This window comes from Archocentrus centrarchus, chromosome 19 (genome assembly GCF_007364275.1).
Source record: "Archocentrus centrarchus isolate MPI-CPG fArcCen1 chromosome 19, fArcCen1, whole genome shotgun sequence".
Taxonomy (NCBI): domain Eukaryota; kingdom Metazoa; phylum Chordata; class Actinopteri; order Cichliformes; family Cichlidae; genus Archocentrus; species Archocentrus centrarchus.
In genome coordinates this window covers 11,325,765-11,346,398 of record NC_044364.1, presented here as the reverse complement: position 1 = coordinate 11,346,398, position 20,634 = coordinate 11,325,765, and the positions used below count along the sequence as shown (strand labels likewise).

The following is a 20,634-nucleotide window of genomic DNA, read 5'->3' as shown; positions in this document are numbered from 1 at the left end:
ATATATATATATATATATATATATATATATGTGTGTGTGTGTGTGTGTGTGTGTGTGTGTAGTGATGCAGAAAACCAGTATGCGAGGAACGTGATACACTTGCCTCTGAGTCATTCTGAATTCAAAAAATACAAAAGAATATTGTATGTTCTGTGAAACAGTTAAGGCAGAGGTCTATGCTGACTGGCCATAAGTGTTAAAAATGTGAACAATGGCTGTGACGACTTATGGGATGCATTTATTCTACTTCACTACAGCTTTCAACATGTGAAATGTCAAAAAAAAAGGAAGTCGATGTGCAATAGCTAGTCGTCAAAATCTGCAAAGTGCATGCAAGTGTTTCCTCAAGCACTGTACAAAGCGGGCTATCCTGCTGAGAGCAGCTGCCATCGTGACTGAAAGATATTCATTGATTTTGGCTTCACTGCACAGTTTGACACATGGTCTAAATGCTGTTTCAAAAGAACCACGTAAGTGCAGGTTTCAAAGGAAACAGAGGTCTAAATACTTCCAAAGAAAAAAAAAAAAACTTACACAAGTATCAGTTGGGGTCTTATGCACCTAAAAGTCGTGATTTGCACTGAGAATTAAATATGTCTACACCACCTGACACAAATTCTGACCACTACTTAATTCACACCAATTAAAGATTTTCTAGGAAACCAATGGACTGATTCTATACCAAACAAAGAAATGGGCACCCTCTTAAAATAATGGCAGAAGTCTTTTTTTTTTTCTTTTTTTTTTTAACAAAAGTTTTATTTTTTGCCTAAATCATCACATTTTCAATGTTTGGTTCAGTTTTTTTTGGTCTTTTCTGAAAAACTTTTTAAAAAATGACTTAAGCCATTATTTTAAGATGGTGTCTAAATGGTGCATATTTCTTCTCTAACAAGACCAGATGGCAACACAAGGGACCCAAATTTGGTTATGTATATGTATAATAAATCAAGTCACATTTGTTATGTGGGTGTATGTGTGACTATGACTTCCGGCTGTGACTATATATTTAAAGTGCCCCTTAATTTAACTGGGCAAAGCACCTGGTCAGGTGACATATGGTCTAAACGATCAGGCAGTTTTCACATTTTTTAAAAATATATTTTTGGAGTTCTTGCATGATTTTGGCAGCATGATTTAGATTGTCAACATGTAGGAATATTCCTGTTCTGTTAGTCACACTGCCATCGTCATGCTTTACTGCTGGAGTCAGGACTACATATTCACTGAGGTACTCCCGTCAAAGTTTGTGCCAAATGTGCTGGATCCCTTCTGAGTTGAACAAATTTATGTTACACTCATCTAACCACAGAATGTACTTCCAATATGAAATGTCCCAATAGGGAAAGAAAGAGTTTTGTATTTTTGGGATGCAGTTCATTGAGGTTGACTTTATGCAAGGTCCTTCATATTGCCTAAGCTGTCACAATAATTCCAACTTCAACTGATAACCCCTGAGCCATATCAGCATGTGCAGATTCGTACAAGTATTGGACTGTTTGTGACTTCATTTCATGACGCTGACCACTGTGGGACTGATTAGTGGTACTACAGCCCGATGTAGACCTCCTAATTACTGCTGCAATAATCAAGCAGGTGACCATAGCCACAGCCAATAGGGGTGAGAATCTTCACCAGCTATTAGACCAACTGTAAATAACAGGGGGTAGTGAGAATTGAAGAACTGAGAGGGGAAAAAAAACAACAAATTGATGATCAGAAGAGAAACACATTTATTCAGCAGAAAGATTTTTTATTTATTCATCAGCAAAAAGACTTATTGATCTGGGTCTAGTTCATTCTCCCTGGTGTTTTTGCTACGCTTGGTGCGGTGATGCCAGATATTTGCCATGGCCCGCTCATTTCGTGTCACACCGCTGAAGTCCATTGTCTTTAGCTGAGGTAATGCAGATATTACGTAATTCCTAAACACACACAAAAGCGGACACATCAAAGTCAGCTTTGACTCCAAGGGCACCATGGACATGTTGCGTGTTTCCATGTAATGAATTCATATCAGCCTTCTCATGCGATGTTGAATAAGGATACCTTTCAATCTTTGTAAAATAGACCTTGTCTGGACTTTGCTGGTTTTTCATATAACTGAGAGTATGAAATGAGATGAAAATTAAATCAAGAAGCTTTATCCCTAAGATGTCTAAACCTAATAAGATGAGATACCTAATGTAGGTATATAAGGTATCAGAAGTATCACGTATCTCAATGTGATACTTCTCTGTATATTTGTAGGTGCTGCAATAGATATATGAATACTATGATTTAATTTAGTACATTATTTATTGCAAATACTGTAATTATGTATTGTTTTAAAGTTCTATACTTGGGTATTTCCAGGTTATGGTACTTAATGTATCTATTCAAGTAGAAGGAACTATTTTCTATCAAATATGTCAATTAGGTAATAAAAAGTCACAGCAACCCCTTACAAAGAGGTAGAGTTTGGGGCTCTTTGTCACACTTCATATCTCTATAAGTTGTTGGCAGTTCCACAAATAAGATGTCTGACCTTTGAACTTCTCAGTATGTTTCATTTAAATAACTGATCAAGGCCAAAGTATTTACTATCAAGTAAAATTATGAAAAAAACACACACACACACACATATATATATATATATATATATATATATATATATATATATATATATATATATATATATATATATATATATATATATATATATATATATATATATATATATATATATATATATATATATATATGTATAAGAAAACAATTTTTAGCAGAACTTTATTCTTCTTTATTACTTTGTGTATTTCCTGATTTATCTGTGTGTATATTCCACTTTGCATTTAATTATTATTTATTATTAATCTCTGGCTCTCTTCCACAATGCGTTTTTTGTCCTGTCTCACTCCCCTCACCCCAAACTGGTCGCAGCAGATGGCTGCCCCTCCTTGAGCCTGGTTCTGCTGGAGGTTTGTTCCTAATAAAAGGGCGTTTTTCCTTTCCACTGTTGCCATGTGCTTGCTTATAGGGGGTTGTGTGATTTTTTTTGAGTTTTCTCTCTATTATTGTAGGGTCTTTACCTTACAATATGAAGTGCCTTGAGGTGAATGTCTGGTGCTACATGAATAAAATTGAATTGAGTTTTTTATATTCTTGTTGACCTCATGTTAAACATAAATTAGTTAAAAATATCTCAGCTACCTATAACTGTAAAGCACTGCTTAAACACTGATGCATCTATCAAAAGACACATGTTGCTATTGTCATCAACAACCTAATGATGCCACTTTAATATATCTGCCTAAGGGGATGTTTTAAGGTACTAGTTGTACTTTTATGTTAATATTTGAATGAAGAAAATTTTTACAAATTTTTTTTAATACCAGAATTCAGATGGATGGCATCAACACCAAAATATTATTCTGCATAAATAGCTACTTTACATCTCAATTTGTATTTTTATATTATTACTTTAATAGATTACATTCACTCATGTAGATTTTAAATACTTGTTTTGCCTCGTTGTTAAACGAGTTCAGTACAAACCAATTTCCAGGCTCTTGTGCAGCACCACTCTTCATGAAATACACTATATTGCCAAAAGTATTTAGTCATTGAATTCAGGTGTTCCGATTACTTGTGAAAGAATGGGCTACTCTCAGGACCTCAGTGGATTCCAGTGTGGTACCATGACAGGATGCCACCTGTGCAACAAGTTGTGAAATTTCCTCACTTCTAAATATCCCACAATCAACTGTTAGTGGTTATTATACACACCCACTTCAAATGTTTTCAGTCCATTAAATGCACGTTATCAACAGTTATCAGACCCATAGTTAAGGGCCACGAGGGGCCGTCTCCACCTCCTAGCCGGTCAAAAAAGGTTGTTAACATTGTTCTAATTGAGGAACACTGTTCCGGTGTGACGTGGACTGGAGTGGATGTCTGGAGTGGATTTGGATTCATCGTAGTCCCTCCCAGCAGCAGCCAGCTACTGCGCGGATTCAGCCAGTTCAAATGTTATCAGTCCTTAAATGCACTTTATTAACAGTTATCAGTCCCATAAGTGTAGTTCAGACTGGCCCTCCTGCACCTGCTAGCCGTGTCAGTAGGCCGTTATCACTAATTAGAGTGGAATCCATGCACAGAGTCCTGACCTTGACCCAATAGAAGACCTTTGCGATGAATTAGAGAGAGTGTGAGCCAGGCCTTTTTGTCCAACATCAGTGCCTGACCTCACAAATGAACTTCTGGAAGAATGGTCAAAAATTCCCATAAACACTCCTAAACCCTGTGGAAAACCGTCGCAGAAGAGTTGAAGCTGTTAAGCTGCAAAGGGTGGGGGGACATCATATTAAACCCCATGGACTAAAAGTGGGATGTCACTCAAGTTCATAGACGTGGGAAGACAGATGAGCAAATACTTTTGGCAATACAGTGTACTGTACACTTGTATCAGGGCACTGGGCTGCATGGCCCTGGAAATTGTGCTCAATGTTTTCTACATTGCATATATTTCTGACCAAACATTCTCCTTCCCACCCCTGTGATTTTCCATCAAACAAAAGTCCTGAAAACACCCCTGAAACATGGTCTAGTTAGAGTTAGATTATGCTCTTTTTATGCTTAGAACACCACAAGATCTATAAATTTTTTTACACCAGATTTTTTTTCTTTTGGTCAGTAAATGTCGGTTTTCTTCTGTAGTAACCTCTTGCAATTAACCATTAGGGGGAAAAGGTCTATACAGCATAGTATCATGATATATTGCATGGTGATATTGCCTTGATACAGGTTCACCAAATATAAATATTTTAGTGAATAAGTTAAAATAATCTGGGAATACTATGAACAAGAGGGCTCATCTCATCAACACACTTAGCTTGATAAAGCTACCTCCTAATTCAGAGCAAGCTAGTTTAGTAACACAAGGAAACAGCAACCTTCTTGCAGCTACAAAATAAAAATGACAAATCTGTATCTGCAACTTGTGGTGACTAAATGGGCTTGAGGGTGTTGACCACTCAAGACTATTTTTGATCGCAAGGGGATTGTACAGGTTGCATGATAGGAGGCAACCTTTCAGCAAACAGTCACAGTCTGACTTGGACTGACTGTAGCCACTCTCAGAGAGTCCGTCAAAAGTTTTCAATAATTGCTGTCTAATTGATAAACACAGACAGATTGCCAACATGGTGCCATCAGTCTGTCAATGAGTACAATTCAAGGGGACTCGACTCAACTGGTGGCCAGCTGGTTGTATTCTGGTTATATTCTTATAGAACAGGAAGGTTGCTGAGCGCAAATGCAATAGTTAAGTGTCAATCTCTGTCTATGTAGACAGCAAGAGATATGTGATTTCTGGCCATTTATCACAGTTAATCGCTGTATTATCAGAAACAGACTGCATGTAATTACCAGCTTGACCTCATTCAATAGCAGGCTGATAGCAAGCTGACTCAGTCTTATGGCAACATTTATAGCAGGTTTTAGTGGCAGTGTTGGTATGCTTGACAGTCTCATTTTGCAGCAAAAAATAACTCGAGTATGGTGGGATGTCCCACCTCTATTAACTATCTAGAACCCATCTGACTCCACCCACTGCAACATATGAGATCTAAACAGAGTGTCTGTTTTAAGTGAAATTGTTGAAAGCGAGGTTGCACCTGTAGCCTTTGCATGTTTCTATGGCATTGCCATGTAATGTGATTGTGTGCAGATGCTGGAGCTCTCCCAGCTTGTCCACTTCTGACAGGTCCCAGATGCTGTTCCCATGAAGATACAAAATACACAGTTCTTTCAGCTCACACAAAACCTGCAACACAGCTTAGTTGTTAATTTAAATATAACAACATTCTGGTTCGTTTGTGAAGACATCTGAAATTACAATATCTTTGAAAGAGAAATGTTGATTGTAAACAAATGAAGCCATAAAAAGTACATTGTAGTGTAAACAGAGACCGTGACAGTACTATTAATGAATAGCGTATGTGTAATCGTACATTAAAAACAGCGGGGGAAAAAAATGCTGAAAGGAAAGAAGCATTCTTACAGGTTCGATACAGGTGATTTTGTTGAAGGACAGATCCAGCCATCCAAGCTTTGATGGTTGTGCGATAAAGTGGCTGAGCGTGTACTGGAGGCCAACAAGGTCAGTGAGGCTGTTATTACTGAAACGCAGAGAGCGGCTCAGGTACTTCCCCTTTGAATTTGTGGTTAAGGGGCGAAGAAGACTTTGAGGTTGCTCTGCCACTGCATCTGAACCAAAAATAAAGCAATAAGAGTTGATACAGCATACAGGCAGCTTTGTTATTTATATATTTGCATTTTTATTTCTGCTGCTTGAAGCCATCAATCCCTGCATTTTATACTTAGAAATAAGAGTCATTTTGGAGGCTCTTATTTTCAAATGCTTTAAAACCATAATTTGAGTTTGTGGGACTCAGTTTGTTAGCATGTGGACACTGCAGTGTTCCATGCATTTTTGAAAGCAGCAGCACATTAAATCTAGTTAACTGGAATTGTAATTCTAAGAGCTCTCCTACAAAATAGTTAATTCCCCTAGAGGACTTTAAGAATCAGTAATGGAAGAAATATTAAAAAAACAAACAAACAAACACCATTAGGTTATTTACTTAACATTTTAAGAACTATAAAATATACTACCTGCAACTTTGTTGAGATCTTTAAATGAGAGATCTACTGGAGGGCCATACATATTCAATTCAAAAGGTCTGCAGCAACAGCAGGTCAGATGTCCAGATTAAATCTGGAGCAGGAACTAAAAAATGAAAACAAATGATTGCATAAGAAAACCAAAAAAAAACAAAAAAACAACAAGTTGCTTAGTGATGAAATTCAAAAATCAATATGATCTATGACTCATCCATTCAATTCAGTTGCATGTTGCTTACAATACAATGCATTAGCCGTAGTTTTAAATTAACCACAAGGTGTGGTCAGGTAAGTTGTCATTATGTTAGGCGTAATCAAACATAGTGACAGAGAAAGCACCAACAGCAACATAACATGTTGTCTACCAGCTGTCAGCTCCACTCTGCATGCAGTGTGTATGTGAGGAGCAGTAAAATCAGGTGCACTCGGGGTTTGGTTCCAGTCAGCAACACCCTGGCACAACCACATGTTGCTAGGGAAAAATGTGGTTGTGCCAGGGTGTTGCTGACTGGAACCAAACCTGGTAGTTCCTGGGTAAAATTGGAAGGTTGAGTGCTGCAACAAAAACCTCCTTGCAATTGCTTTGGTCATTAGTAGATTGTTGTAGTTTAAATGGAAGCGTGCAAACCTTTAATCCAGTCACAAGGAGGTGTTTGGTGCAGCAACCATTTTGCAACCGACTTTACCTAGGAACCAATCGACTACCTGTCAGGGAATACACATTTTTTCCATAGCAATAGGTGGTTACCAGGGGTTCACAAATGGGTCTCTCAGCCTGTGTGACTGAAGCCTAAAGCACCTGCAATATTCAGTAGCCTATGACTCACACTGAAATTATACTAGAGCAAATAAATTAGGTGAAAAACATGAATGCACTTTAATTTTCATTTACTTTTGTGAATATGAGTTTGAGAGGGCAAACAGAGGACATGTTCACAAAGAAAAACTGAAAGGACAAGAAGTGATGAAGGAAAATTACATCCATCAGCCTGAGTTTTTCCTCACCTTGTTGCTCACTCAAGATGTCAGCGTGTGTGTATGCCTCACTAATAGCACAACAGCACCTCATTGAAAGAGTAAGGGCAGTCCTTCAATAAGATATGAAAATCACAATGAGCCATAGTGAAGGACACAGACAGACAGAGACAGTCGCTGGAATCAGGATGGGTTTGAACAAATGTTTTGGAAGTCAGACGGTGTAAAGCGTATTAAAGAATTATAGTGTTTACTTACAGGGCACATGGTTCATGCAATGTTTAAGGTGATCTTCAAATTTAAGACCCAATGTTCATGAAAGTTACCTAGAAATTGTGCATTAGCACAGGGAAAAGTCTGCAGAGCATGTTGGAGAGTGGCGACATTGGTGTGTGTAGCTGAGTCTCTTAAGATCATAGATCAGGAAACAGGGTCATTCAAATGAATAAAACATCAAGTAGGAGACCAGATGGGGAAATCTGGACTTCTTTCCTCCCTGCAACTGCCATGAGTGATGTGCTTAATACCCATGTACTACAGTGAGCCTGTTCAGCTGAAAACTGTAGGAAGCTGAAAAATCTGAGCAGCACTGGTTTGAAGGGATTGAATATTCATGATGGCACAGTAACACTGCAGGCTATAGACCTCAGGATAATCGATATAAAGTATAGTGCAAAAGTCTTGAGATACCCCTCATTTGTGGTTTTGAGCAAACGTTCTCCAGGCTTCCTGAGAGTCTTTCAAAGTTTTTTGGACTTTGGATGCTTTTTCACTCATTTTCAATCTAGTTCCTGTACCTGACCAGCTGGGATAGGTTCCACCCCCCCCTCCAAAAAACTATCACTCACAGATTGGTCTGCCCAGAGCCCAGACCTCAAAATTATTAAAGCAATGTGGGATCATCCAAAGAAGAGCTCTGAATGTTCTTCAAGAAGCCTGGAGAACTCTTCCTGAAGACTACTTAAGGAAATTACAAGAAAGCTGCCTAAGAGAGTTCAGACTGTGTGTTGAAGAATAAAGGTAATAATGACTTTCAAGGGCACTAAAATTGCCTTATATACTGTATTTACCTGTATGTTTTGCACTTTTCAGTAATCACTGCACTCATTTCCCATTTTCCTAGCAAAATATTAGAGGAGACTTTGGCACAGATCTCAACTACATTTTGTCAGCTAGTTACATTTCTTGGCAGATGACTGTAACCAAATCTCTTTCCATTTATCAGCACCTTAAATCATTTGTATGGCATTATTGTGTGCCTGGTAGTGGAGGAAGATGCAAGGTGGATTACCTTTACACTTCTTCAAACTTTGCATGGCATTGCTGCCAGGGAAGAAAGATTTATTTGGGTACCTGCTATTAATGTGATTTTTTAAAAGGCCTTGAGTGTAGTGAACTGTCCAGAGGAATAGGGAAGCATCAGGTGAAGGTACTGGCCTCAAGCCTATAATGTTTAAACTGTTTTTGCCTTATATATTGTATTTCTATATTTGTATAAGCTGAATACTTGCTTGAAAATAAAATGCATGAAATAAAGTTTAGGTTTTGATTGAGAATATATGAGATAGCTGAACTCCTATTTTTAAGAGTCAAATAGCACAAACTAGAACAGGCACTCTGGCCTGAAGAGCTAAAATCAAAGGTCAAAGCAATGTAAGAATTCCACATCATCTCCCATTCAGCTCACTTGCTTCAGAACTGACAAAAAAAAAAACCCAAAACAAATTTTGACATTGTGCACATAGCACTAAAATGACTCATTTAAAAACAGCAGCTTGGAACATAATGCAGGGTTTTGCATAATTGTTCAGTGTTGATGTGCTGTTGGGACTCCAGGATTGGTGCAGCCTTCAGTGTCCCACGTATCCCTTTAATTTCAGGTGGTATAAGAAAAGAGAATGGCTTAATAGAGGCACATTTTCAGGCTGCAGCAAGAAACCACTGCTGTGTCACACCAACTTTTGTGGCATAAGTGCATTTGCCATTGTTCCCTGATGAAACACAATGGTGTTAGAAGAATATGATTCATTTCAGCTTTATTCTTAACTATGTTTATGTCACGCTACTGGACCAGTTCTTGTTTCACAGGAGTGGCCGAGCAAAGTGCAGTGAAAAGACCAGAGCCAGAAACCTTCAAATAATAAAACAAAAACACATAACAAATACAGTCACAGTCAGTGTTAAGTAGTTCACACTTAATTTCCTTAACTCAAAGCACCTTTCAGTTAACCCCACTTTGTTTCAAATTCCACAGATAGGTTGTTTATTTAAAGCTTTAGGTCTTTGTTTAGGAATCAGAGCTCATTTAAAATCTTTCTTTCCAGACCAGTCTGTTCCATGCAGGGTTAATAGACCCAATTTAGTAGTATGAGTTCATTTGTTAACAAATGTGTCAACCTGAATAGAGTTTTAGTTTTTTCCTTGTATGAGAAATGAAATAAAATGTTAACAAAATCACTTAAGAGTTGCATTGGAACACCATCAAAATCAATTTTGGCTCAAAACAAGAAAAAAACATTAGGACATAACAACCCTCAACATTATGGTCCAGAATATCACTTTCAGTTCAGTTCAGTGATCAGTTCAAACCAGACAGCAGAAGGGGATCCTAATCCTGTTCGCTTTATGGGTAATATCAAACCGTAACCATGCGGTAGTGTCTTTAAGTGTGAGTCTTGTGGGTCAGGTTTGCCATCCTATGTCTTGGACATTCTCTGCAGCCACCACAGAAACAAAGAAGGAGGGAGGGGGGCGTCCAGGCCTCATCCGATGCCCAGAAAGCCCTCCCAGAAAAAAATGTAATTAAATAAATACATTTAAAAACAACTGGCCTGCACAACAGGCCATGCAGGAAACTTCATTTACAACACAAGAATTACCGTAAAAAAAGAAAATAAACAATTTCTGCCTCTTTGAGATAAGGAAAGTGGCAGCAGCAGCTTTTCCTCTAGTCGCTAGCTTAATGTAATTCAAATCATACTCAAATCATCATGCAAACTGAGTGTATCTGCTTTTGGTTTTATTCACATGAACTCAAAATACAACTTTAAAGTCTATGCATTCAGGTTTCCAATTTTACCGATCAAAAACCAAAGCCTCAATTACCTCGTTTGCTTGTCAAAAAAAAAAAAACCCACTTCTTTCAGACTCAACTTGCATCATAAACTCACCGAAACTTCCCTGGTTACTATTCACAGAGCTTCAACGGTCACCTTATTATTTCTCTCTCTCTCGGGTGAGAAAACCATATTTTTTCAAGCAAACACGAAAATTTTCCTGATGTTTTTACAACTGTGTCACGCCTCTTTGGTCTCACTACAGTAACTACTCTCGCTGGAAGAGGAGGGAAGAGCACATTAAAGGAGTATTCCCACTAACTTGCGGTCAAAAGTTTTTAAATCCCTTTCATGAATTAGTTACAACATGAATTATACTCATGATAATTTTCTATTTTATTGTATCTATTGCTCTATTTTTCTACTGTATAATAACTGTACCCTGAACTACATATGATTTTTGAACACAGATGGGTTTAAACAACACTGTTATTTCATGTGACATTACAACTCCACAGCTTATACAGCATGCACAGTAAAACAGCAGCTTTCTCACAGTTAATGTAATTTTAATTATATTAACTTAACCGCGCAGAAAAAATGATGCCACGCTGGTCAAACAATGCAATTTTAACACTGTTATTTAGTTTCATGTTTTCTTCCATTTCACTGAATATATATTTAGCCAGTTATACATCGAAGCTTGTTACAATAAAAATGAGTGAAAACAGCTTTTGATACAGCAAAAATATTTTCCATTTGAGGAACATTTACACCCCTAATTCAAATGCACTATGTATTTACGTTACTGAAAAATACATTTTGACAACATTATTATCTCTGGCATTATGAAAACAGTGTTTAATTTTTAAAGTTGTAATCATTGTCCCAAAACCAGAGCCAGGCACAGTTATTCTACAGCTGACTGACCGGTCACTTAACTCCCAGGCGGTGAACACGATTCAAGGAGATGGTATTCACGTACTTGATTCATACTTGAATATAGGGATTTTTATGGTATAGCGTTCATTGCTTGTGCCCTTTGCCCAGGGGGACAAAGACGCACATTCACAATGAAGGCTGGGGCAGGCACACTTACTATAAAAGTATAATGACACTGACACTCAGCTGCATTACTGCACACATTAAATGACCATGCATCCAATCAAAATTCTGTGTTGCCTAAAGGGACATAGAGACAATCTTTTTGCAAAGTCAGCCTATGTGAAACTTAACTACCCCAATGCTCAGGTGTTGCTCTTGTGTCTTCCCTTCCTTCCTTCTAGGCCTGTATTCTATACTGAAAGCACTGATCTTCTAATTCTCCTTGTCTGGTTCTCATCAGTCTCTCCTCTTTGTCCTTAACAGCTGTGTGGCCTGTTCTTCAGATCCATGACAACAGACTTAAAAAGAGGGGCCTTTTCTCACCACAATTTACAGTTTCTTCTTTGTATTAAACACATTTCTTCTTCTCTTCATGCGCATTCTTGCCTTTATCCTGCCACTATCTCTTACTCTATCCTCCTGCCTCCTCTCCTTTTAGCATTATGTAAGAGGTCATGCTATTAGCACACTGGTCACCACGCTTCTCATGGCATGGACACAGTTGGCTGCTTACCTTCTATTAAGAATATACTGACAGTCCATCAGCGGTCCCCACAGCCAGTCACTCTCTAGATTTTTCAGTTGTGTAGTCAGTCAGAAAGCTAGAGATATCTGTCAGCTAGCTGCTGTGTCAGATGGTCATTTCAACCAGTCACGTAATGCATCAGTCATGTCAGTCAATATGACAGGCAGCATGGGTAAATCTGTGTATCAGTCCATTAGTGAGGCAGTCAGACAGATGATATATACAGTGATGCTGCTATTAGTTACTTACTCAGTTGTGCTGCTTTGGTCAGAGACACAGGGATACATAACAGAAAAAAAAAAATCATCCTTTCTATTGTCTCTGGTTTAAAAGGCAGTGTTTTTGTTCTGGTTAAAAGGCAGTTTTGATAGTATTGTGTTTCCTTAAATAAAATTACTTCCTGAGATGAACACTCATTTAAAATATACAATATGCATAGAGGTTAATCTAAAAGACTGTCATAGATTTACACCCTGGCTGTGAAATTGGATTTAAGAACTAAGTGTTTAAAGTTCAAGCTTTTAGAGCATGTGTAGCCCCATCTTGTGCCAGTACAGACGTGACATCACTGGGTTGGTTGCTGCTAACAGACTTACACTTTACTTTATGTTAGCTAACTAGTGACAGAACTATTTATTGTATATAATAGCGCTGATCGCACCTTGAGGACATTTGCGTTGTCCCTGATTATACAGTGGACCATTGTGTACCATTGTGTTCCTTGAGCTGTACCTGAGCAGATTTCATGGTGTGGTTGGTTGCTGGTTGTCTTAGGTAGACTCTACTGTAAGGTGGCGCATGTCAAAGTGGCATCTACATGAATGGGAAGACCTAATTATTATAAGCAGAACATTTCACTGTATTAAGATGATCCCTGATTGTCAATTGTATAGCAGCATAAATAACAAGAACATCTGATAACAGTCATTCTGTCCTGTTATACCTGTTATATCTGTGTCCATATAAATATGAGCAAAGGCAAAAATATTTTAAGAGAGAAAATAGGTGCAGATAGTAGCTGTATTAGACTACAATCCCAAGAAATCCAAGAACAATCCCAAGAAAAGCAAAACTGTAATATGCCAAAGATTGCTTAAAGATAAAACTAAAAGCTGGACAAAATTGTTGCAGTCTCATCAGTCTTTTCATACCTTTTGTTAACTAAAGATGCACTGGCAGCCCTTTTTTTCAGTACAACCTGTATCACCCTCATTTAATTTAACAAAGTGACTTCGGGGAGTTGCTCAATACAGCTCAGCTGGAGCAGGTGAGTTAAGTGCTTTGTCAAGGGCACCACCAGAGAGGTTGCTTGTGAAAAGAGTAAAAAGCATTCTCAAACATCTGCTCTGCCTCAGAGTTGGAGGGGCATCCAGTCACAAGACACAATTGTCACACTTACACCCAGATTTTATAGTCTGTTCAAACTCATTACGGAATTGAAATGCACATAACTGAAAAGCCTGGCACTGCAGTACAGAAAAATAAGTCATGTTACACTGATCCTGTTTGTGGCTCCTTTGATGTTTTACAAACTTTGGTTGAAGAACCACTAGCAGTTCAGTTAATAAATTTACTTCAATAACTCATCATTTCCAAGCAAGATCAGAGAGTGCTGTATGTGAAATTAGGAGCAGAGCAGTCTACTGTCAAGGCTAAATCCACATTTCCAAAGAAAGTGAAAGTATGCATCAAGAAACTGAATGGGGCCTTTCTTTGCCCATGGCCTGCCTCAGATGAACACAATTCAGTCTGTTGGTTTTCACATAATCGTACTGAGAGACCGACAGATGAACAGCGGTGAAACATTTGTCCACCGAGGCCCTTCAGTGGAGGACTGAAATCACTTTTGTAAGCGGCAAAGAGTGACATAATACACCAAGCTGTTAAACATTGAAAATCATACCTACTCAAAATCTGCATGTCAGGGATATCGTTGCCAGCCTCGGCCTTTAATCCACAGTAGATGAACAGATTAGAATAAAACCTTGAGAGTTGAAATGCTGAATGCTGGTAGCGTTGCAGAGCACTGCACCAGACCTAGCTATATCTGCTACATGAGAGAAACGCTGTCATTTCAAACAGCAAAGCAGGCGAAAACTTAATGCTTGTTTTTCCAACCTGATTTTGCAGGCCTGAAGTCCATTTCTATGTTAATGTATGCTACTTTTCAATGGTTGGTAGCTTTGAACAAATAAGGTACCTAACCAACATGCTAAATTTTAACGCTGCTAAATTTATCAGTGTAAATTTATAGTTTGTTAAAGCTAACGGTCTACGCTCACTCACGCTGTGTTTTTGCTGCACAAATGGTCTGTTGTGAGTAGTAAGATATCTACTTGTCCTGTATTTCAGTAGTTTCATGGACTGTTCTTGTTTTACAGCTTTATTGCTTGTATTTTTTATGATAAAGGGTACACAAAGGGATAATGCTCCTGCCTTAAATGAGCTGTATGGATTCATTCTCTGGAATTAATTAAGGATGAGATTGCTCTGTATCATGAACATTTTTATTTCATGGGTGTGTAACTAATTTAGCAATGGAACATAGAGCTAATTACACTTTAGCTTTATTCTTTAAGCAGTAATGTTTATGGCTAAACTTGTAAACTTAATTCTCTAGGTCAGGTTTTTTTTTTCTTTTGGAATATAGAGAACAGAGTTTTTACAGACCTACCAGAGACCCACAGAAGATTGATAACTTTCCATTTGTAGTGGATGACAAGTCACAGCCTATATGGAACTGAACTCTGCATACTGAGTGCTTAAGTGCAGCAGAAAAACTGTACTCTATAACACAGATTAAGGGCATTAGTTTCACACTAACCACCTGCTTCAGATCAACCAGCCATTTGAACTGGACAATAGTGACCTTAAATGACCCACTGATTTTTTCATATAGTGCTTAACATACATACACACACATATATATATATATATATATATATATATATATATATATATATATATATATATATATATATATATATATAATAATATATATATATATATATATATATATTAGTAGCCAATATATTTGTTTATGTTTTGATTTTATTCTGTTTTCTTTGTTATAGTTTATTGGTTGTGTTTAAGGCCTTGTGTTTAAGGCCTTAATACAGCCAAATTATTATTTTAACAGTGCTGTGGCTGTATCTTTCATCATAGTTATCCATCCTCATGTCATCTTCTGCTATTTACTTTTATTGCAGTACCTGGTATCACGTAAGTATAGCCTCACAAAGCTCCCGACATGGCCACATCGGCATTCGTTTAAAACTTACAATACACATCCAGTTGTTGAACAGTCTCATCTACAAATGTATAATTGGCTACTAGGATCATTTTGTCATTATCAGGCTGTTTTGATATTAGACAGACATGTAAAACAGTATAAAGTCCAAGGGCTTAATTACTGCATATGAATATTCGGTACTTTAAAGGTTGATTTTATATTGCATAACCTACCCTTTATATTGAATTTATCATATATACTAATAAAAGAAACCAAATTCAATCCCTATGTGAGATTCACTGACATATGTGTACACAAGGTATTTCTGACACTATTCTACAAGAGTTCTTAAACATACAAACAATAATAGATCTTTATGAATTCTGACATTTGGAACCAATATTAGAGAGTTGTTGCAAATATTTTAGAGACTGGTGTAACTAAGAAAGTGGAAAAAAAAGAAGATGAACTTCAAAAGAGCGCATCTCAAGAATAAAAAAAAGTTTCTCTCCCAGTAAGGTTTTGGATTTAAAATAGACCTGGAATTTCATCTCCAAAGTGAGATCTTAATTATAAAAATAAAACCCGACAAAGGCAAAAATCGCAATTCCCAGGTGTAAAAATGAAGCACTGTGTACGCTGGTATGCTTATACAGATTAGGATGAAAGTGTCATTCAAGTGATAGAACTGTAGCACTGTTCAGCTACCTTCCCAAATATATCTTCATTAAGAGAAAAACCCTAGAGTGAAAAGGAAGCTGGCCAAGTGGGTGCAAGGATATAGGACAAGACATCAAAAGAAAGAACATAAAAAAGTGTGTCATTATATTAAACATACATTGTGGCAATACAGTTGAAATTAAAATAATTGTTTTAAGAGGGACAACAAAAAACATATACCCAAATATCTACAAATTATCTTAAATTATTAAAGAAGCTGTTCTTTTAAAGTGCACTCAATTTCCATTTATTCATTTTCTTCCACTTTGTCTTTCAAAGATTTGTGTCATTCACATTTAAACATGGATATTTCTGATATTTTAGAATATATGAACCAGTTTGAAGCTGGTGGGGAAGATTTCATGCAGAGCTCAAGAGACTCCAATCGAATTTAAATAGGATAGGTTCAGTGTCAACATGTTAGATGTAATTAAGTGGCGAAAAACATAGTACAGATCTGAAACACACTGAGTATTATGCTGGTGACGCTGTTACTGGTTCAAAGGCTTGGGGAAAATACACATCCATTTTGATTGACTTCCTAAAGGTCATGTAATTATGAATGTAATGAGAAGATATCCATCTTTATGGCCTGTCAAGTGAATATTTAACATCAGCACACTGCACACAAAAGCACACACAAACACATATAATCGCAGACAGTCTTTTAAATGTGTGTTAACCTCTCAAAATGTAGTTGTGGGTGTGCTTTCGCACACAAAATCATAATTCATTATTATCTACAACTCCCAGGCAGTGACCTCTTAACATTAGAGAAATAAGTGATGGAGAGGAATGTGCATGTCTACATGCATGGAGAAAAGAATGATGAATGAGTATCTGTGTGTGTGTGTGTGTGTGTGTGTGTGTGTGTGTGTGTGTGTGTGTGTGTGTGCGTGCGCGCGCTCTTCTCCCAGTAGAAATAGGTTAAATATATTCTGAGGACACACAGTAGCTTTTTGACACCACATAAAAGGAGTGTGAAGGCATGCATGTGTGTACATGTTCTCTCAAAAGTGCAAATTTCACTACCACATGTTGGGGATCTGCTTGGTTTTGGGGGATGAAATAAGGGAATCATGATAATCACTGACTTTCAGTATAAAGACTCACTTTAAGGTTGGTGTGAGTAACGTTTACTTTAAGGTCAGGTTCGATTTAGGTAAGTAAATCAATGTAATGTCCCCTGAAGTGCTAGAACACATCTGCGTGCGTGTTTTGTGTGTGTGTGTGTGGGTGTGGGTGTGTGTGCACGTGTGTGGTGCATGTGTGTATGTTTTGTGTGAAGAATAAGAGTGACTAATGTCTGTCTGTTGTGCCAGAGCAGACATGTTACTGAAGGGCTTAATTAGCTGTCACACAACTGCCAACAGGAGGAAACAATACTAACACACTCAATGCTCAATGTGTGTGAATGTTAGAGGAAAGAATAAAGTATATGCTAAAACACAGGAAGAAGCAGCATGAAGACTTCCAAGCTTTTTTTTTTTTTTTTCTGTTTGGATGGTTATGAGTGACTTTCTTAAAGGCATTTTGCCCGTTCTTTCACACAAATGCATGTGTGTGGCTGTGTGTGAAATGACGATTGCCTGTGGAGAGCATCTTTGAAAACAAGGAGTTCAGAAAACAGTGCTTTGCCATTGGCCTGTTTGCCAAGTGGTGAATTTAGAAAGTATCAAAGGCAATAGAGTGTTAAATGATGCGCTGGAAAGAAGGACATTTTTAAAAATGCATGAACCCTGGCCAAGGAATCTGATCAGAATTTAGTCAAAGCTTCTTATTTTTTTGTCACAGACTCAGTAGACTTACATATATATTTGAGCCTCGCCATCAAATAGAGAGTTTTTAAAGTAAATGATACAGTTAGCACAATGCAAATGCAAATTTGTTTCTGTTTTTGTTCATTGTGTTAGATGTTTTTTTTTTTTGGTGGCAGTTTGAATACAAATGATGCTTTACTGCTTGCTGTAAAGGTTATTTTTCCAGTGGCTACACATTCCTCTTTAAAAAATGACTACACCCATCTGTCTGCTGTTTGTGAATCATTCAGAAAGCTACATCATAACCTGACTGTACAGGACATGTTATTAATAAATATTTGAAAACATTATAATATAGAGTGAAGTCCATAAATATTTGGATACTAGTATACAGGATTATTCTTATTTTAGCTGCCTGCCAAACATATTAAGTTATAGTACAGGCTGTGCAAAAGTCTTGAGCCAAAGCTCATTTCATTATATTTTGCTTCCAGACTTTCTTGTGTTTTTTAAAAGTGGTCTTAAGCAATAGTTCTCCAGGCTTTTTGATGTTATTTCAAGGTTTTTCTTTGGACATTGGCTGCTTTTTCCAACTAATTTTCAATCCAGTCCTTGTACCTGACCACTGTCAGAGGAATTTCTGTTGCTTGTTAAGCCACTTAAGACTAACCTATGACTCATCTGCAGCAGATGAACACAACCTGAAAGTCATGTCTTTAAGAAACAGGACCTGAGAGATACATCTGTAATGAATCCAAATTTGAAACTTTTGGTTCAAATCACTGTAGTATGTACAGAGGAGATCAGGAGAGAGATACAACAATGAGTGTCTGCAGCCATCTGTAAAACATGGGGGGAGGTTCTGTAATGGTTTGGGGCTGCATTTCAGCCAGTATTGTTGGGGATCTTGTCAAAATTGATTGAATTATGAATGCAGAAAAGTACCATCAGATTTGATCCACCATTCATTGCCACATGGAAAGCATCTTTAGCATGGCAATAATCCCAAACACCTGCAAATGCAGTAAAAAAAAAAAATTCCTGAATAGAAAAACCACAATGGAACCCTATCAGTCATGGATTGGTCTCCCCAGATTCTAGACCCCAACAATCCTGTAGCAGGCATCATACTGGGATCATCTTGACAGAGAACGAAACTATTCCTGAAGACTAGAAGAAATTACAAGAAAGCTTGGCTCAGATAGTTCAGGCTGTGCTGAAGATTAAAAGTGGTCATACCAAACAATAACTTTCAAGCTTGTTAGAATTGTACAAACTCAGTCTTTTCCTTAGATGCTGTATTTCCTTTATGTTTGCATGTTTCAGTAAATCACTGCACCTTTTTCCCATTATTCTAAATATAAAATATAAAGAAATGAGGCATGGTTTGAGATTTTTGCACAGCAATGTACAATTTGAATTTTGAGTATTCCCATCGAATGCATGATGAAGGCTTTGGGAATTAAATTAATATGTAGTCATCTCTTTTCAGCAGAACAAAGGACAATTGAATAAAAATGTGTTTCATGGACAGGTGTAAGCTATTCTTCATCCTCCAAGAGGTTGACTTACTGTATTATTAAGTCCAAGGATTTTCAACAATGGCAAACATTCAGCAGCCTTAAGAATAGAAAGGCTAGATACGTAAAGCTTTACCAGTATCATCTAGAAAAAATAGACCAGCTGTGGTACAGCCTTCTTTAGACAGATGGAACTCACATCAACCTGTACCAGCATGACAGAAAGAAAAAACGATTATGGAGAAGCTTAGAATGGCTCAATCCAGAAGATACAATATCATCTGTAAAACAGTGGAGGCATACACTCAGTTTCACAGTTAATGCTAAAACTGATGAATTAATATTATATTTAAGAGTTATTTCTAATACTTTAATGCAAATTCCTTGCAGTTAATGATTTCCTCCTCAAGTCTGGACCTAAGGGCAAACCTGCAAATTATACTGTAGAAGCTATACTTTATTTCTAAAACCCTCGGAAGGGTTGTTGCAAATCAGTTATGTTACTATTTGCACAGCAAGGGTTGTTTTAAAAAGGGTTTTCAGTCAGAATTTAGAGTATATCATAGCACAGACACAGCATGCTTTCAGAGTGCAGTCTTACTTGAGGTTACTAAAGTTTTGAAAGTAGAATGTGAGGCAGAGCCTTCAGCTATCAGGCTCCTCTCCTGTGGAACCAGCTCCTAGTTTGGGTTTAGGAGGCAAACCACCCGGCTATTAAGACTTAAAACTTTGATGTTTGACAAAGCTTGCAGGTAGGGCTGGCTAAGGTGACCTGAATCATCCTTTTGTTACGCTAGACCCAGGCTGCTGGGGAACCATGATGCAATGAGCACTTCTACTCTGCTCTCTTTCACTTCCCATGCATTTGTATGCCAGTATTGCACGGTGTTAACTTTGTGTTTTAAACTTTTTCCTCTGTTTCCTGTGTCTGGCCCTTGAGCTGCAGTTTGTGGCCCCACAAACCTATAGACTGTTTATTGCTATATGTTTCCTCTCCATGGTCCTCTTTTCTGCCTTCTCTTTCCTCTCACCCCAAACAGCCAAGGCAGATGGCTATCCTCTGTAAGCGCAGTTC

At 37.6% G+C, this 20,634-nt stretch overlaps 1 protein-coding gene across 1 annotated transcript; it reads right to left on the bottom strand.

Moving 5' to 3' along the window:
* Nucleotides 1-1,750: 1,750 nt before the first annotated feature.
* LOC115798793 (leucine-rich repeat-containing protein 51-like) lies at nucleotides 1,751-6,787 on the bottom strand. The gene is made up of 4 exons (XM_030755761.1): nucleotides 6,658-6,787; nucleotides 6,044-6,249; nucleotides 5,658-5,806; nucleotides 1,751-1,925 (listed from the first exon to the last, which is right to left on the bottom strand). Exons 1-4 carry the CDS (start codon nucleotides 6,707-6,709, stop codon nucleotides 1,778-1,780), a joined length of 555 nt encoding a protein of 184 aa, XP_030611621.1. The 5' UTR covers nucleotides 6,710-6,787; the 3' UTR covers nucleotides 1,751-1,777.
* Between the last annotated feature and the right edge of the window lie 13,847 nt (nucleotides 6,788-20,634).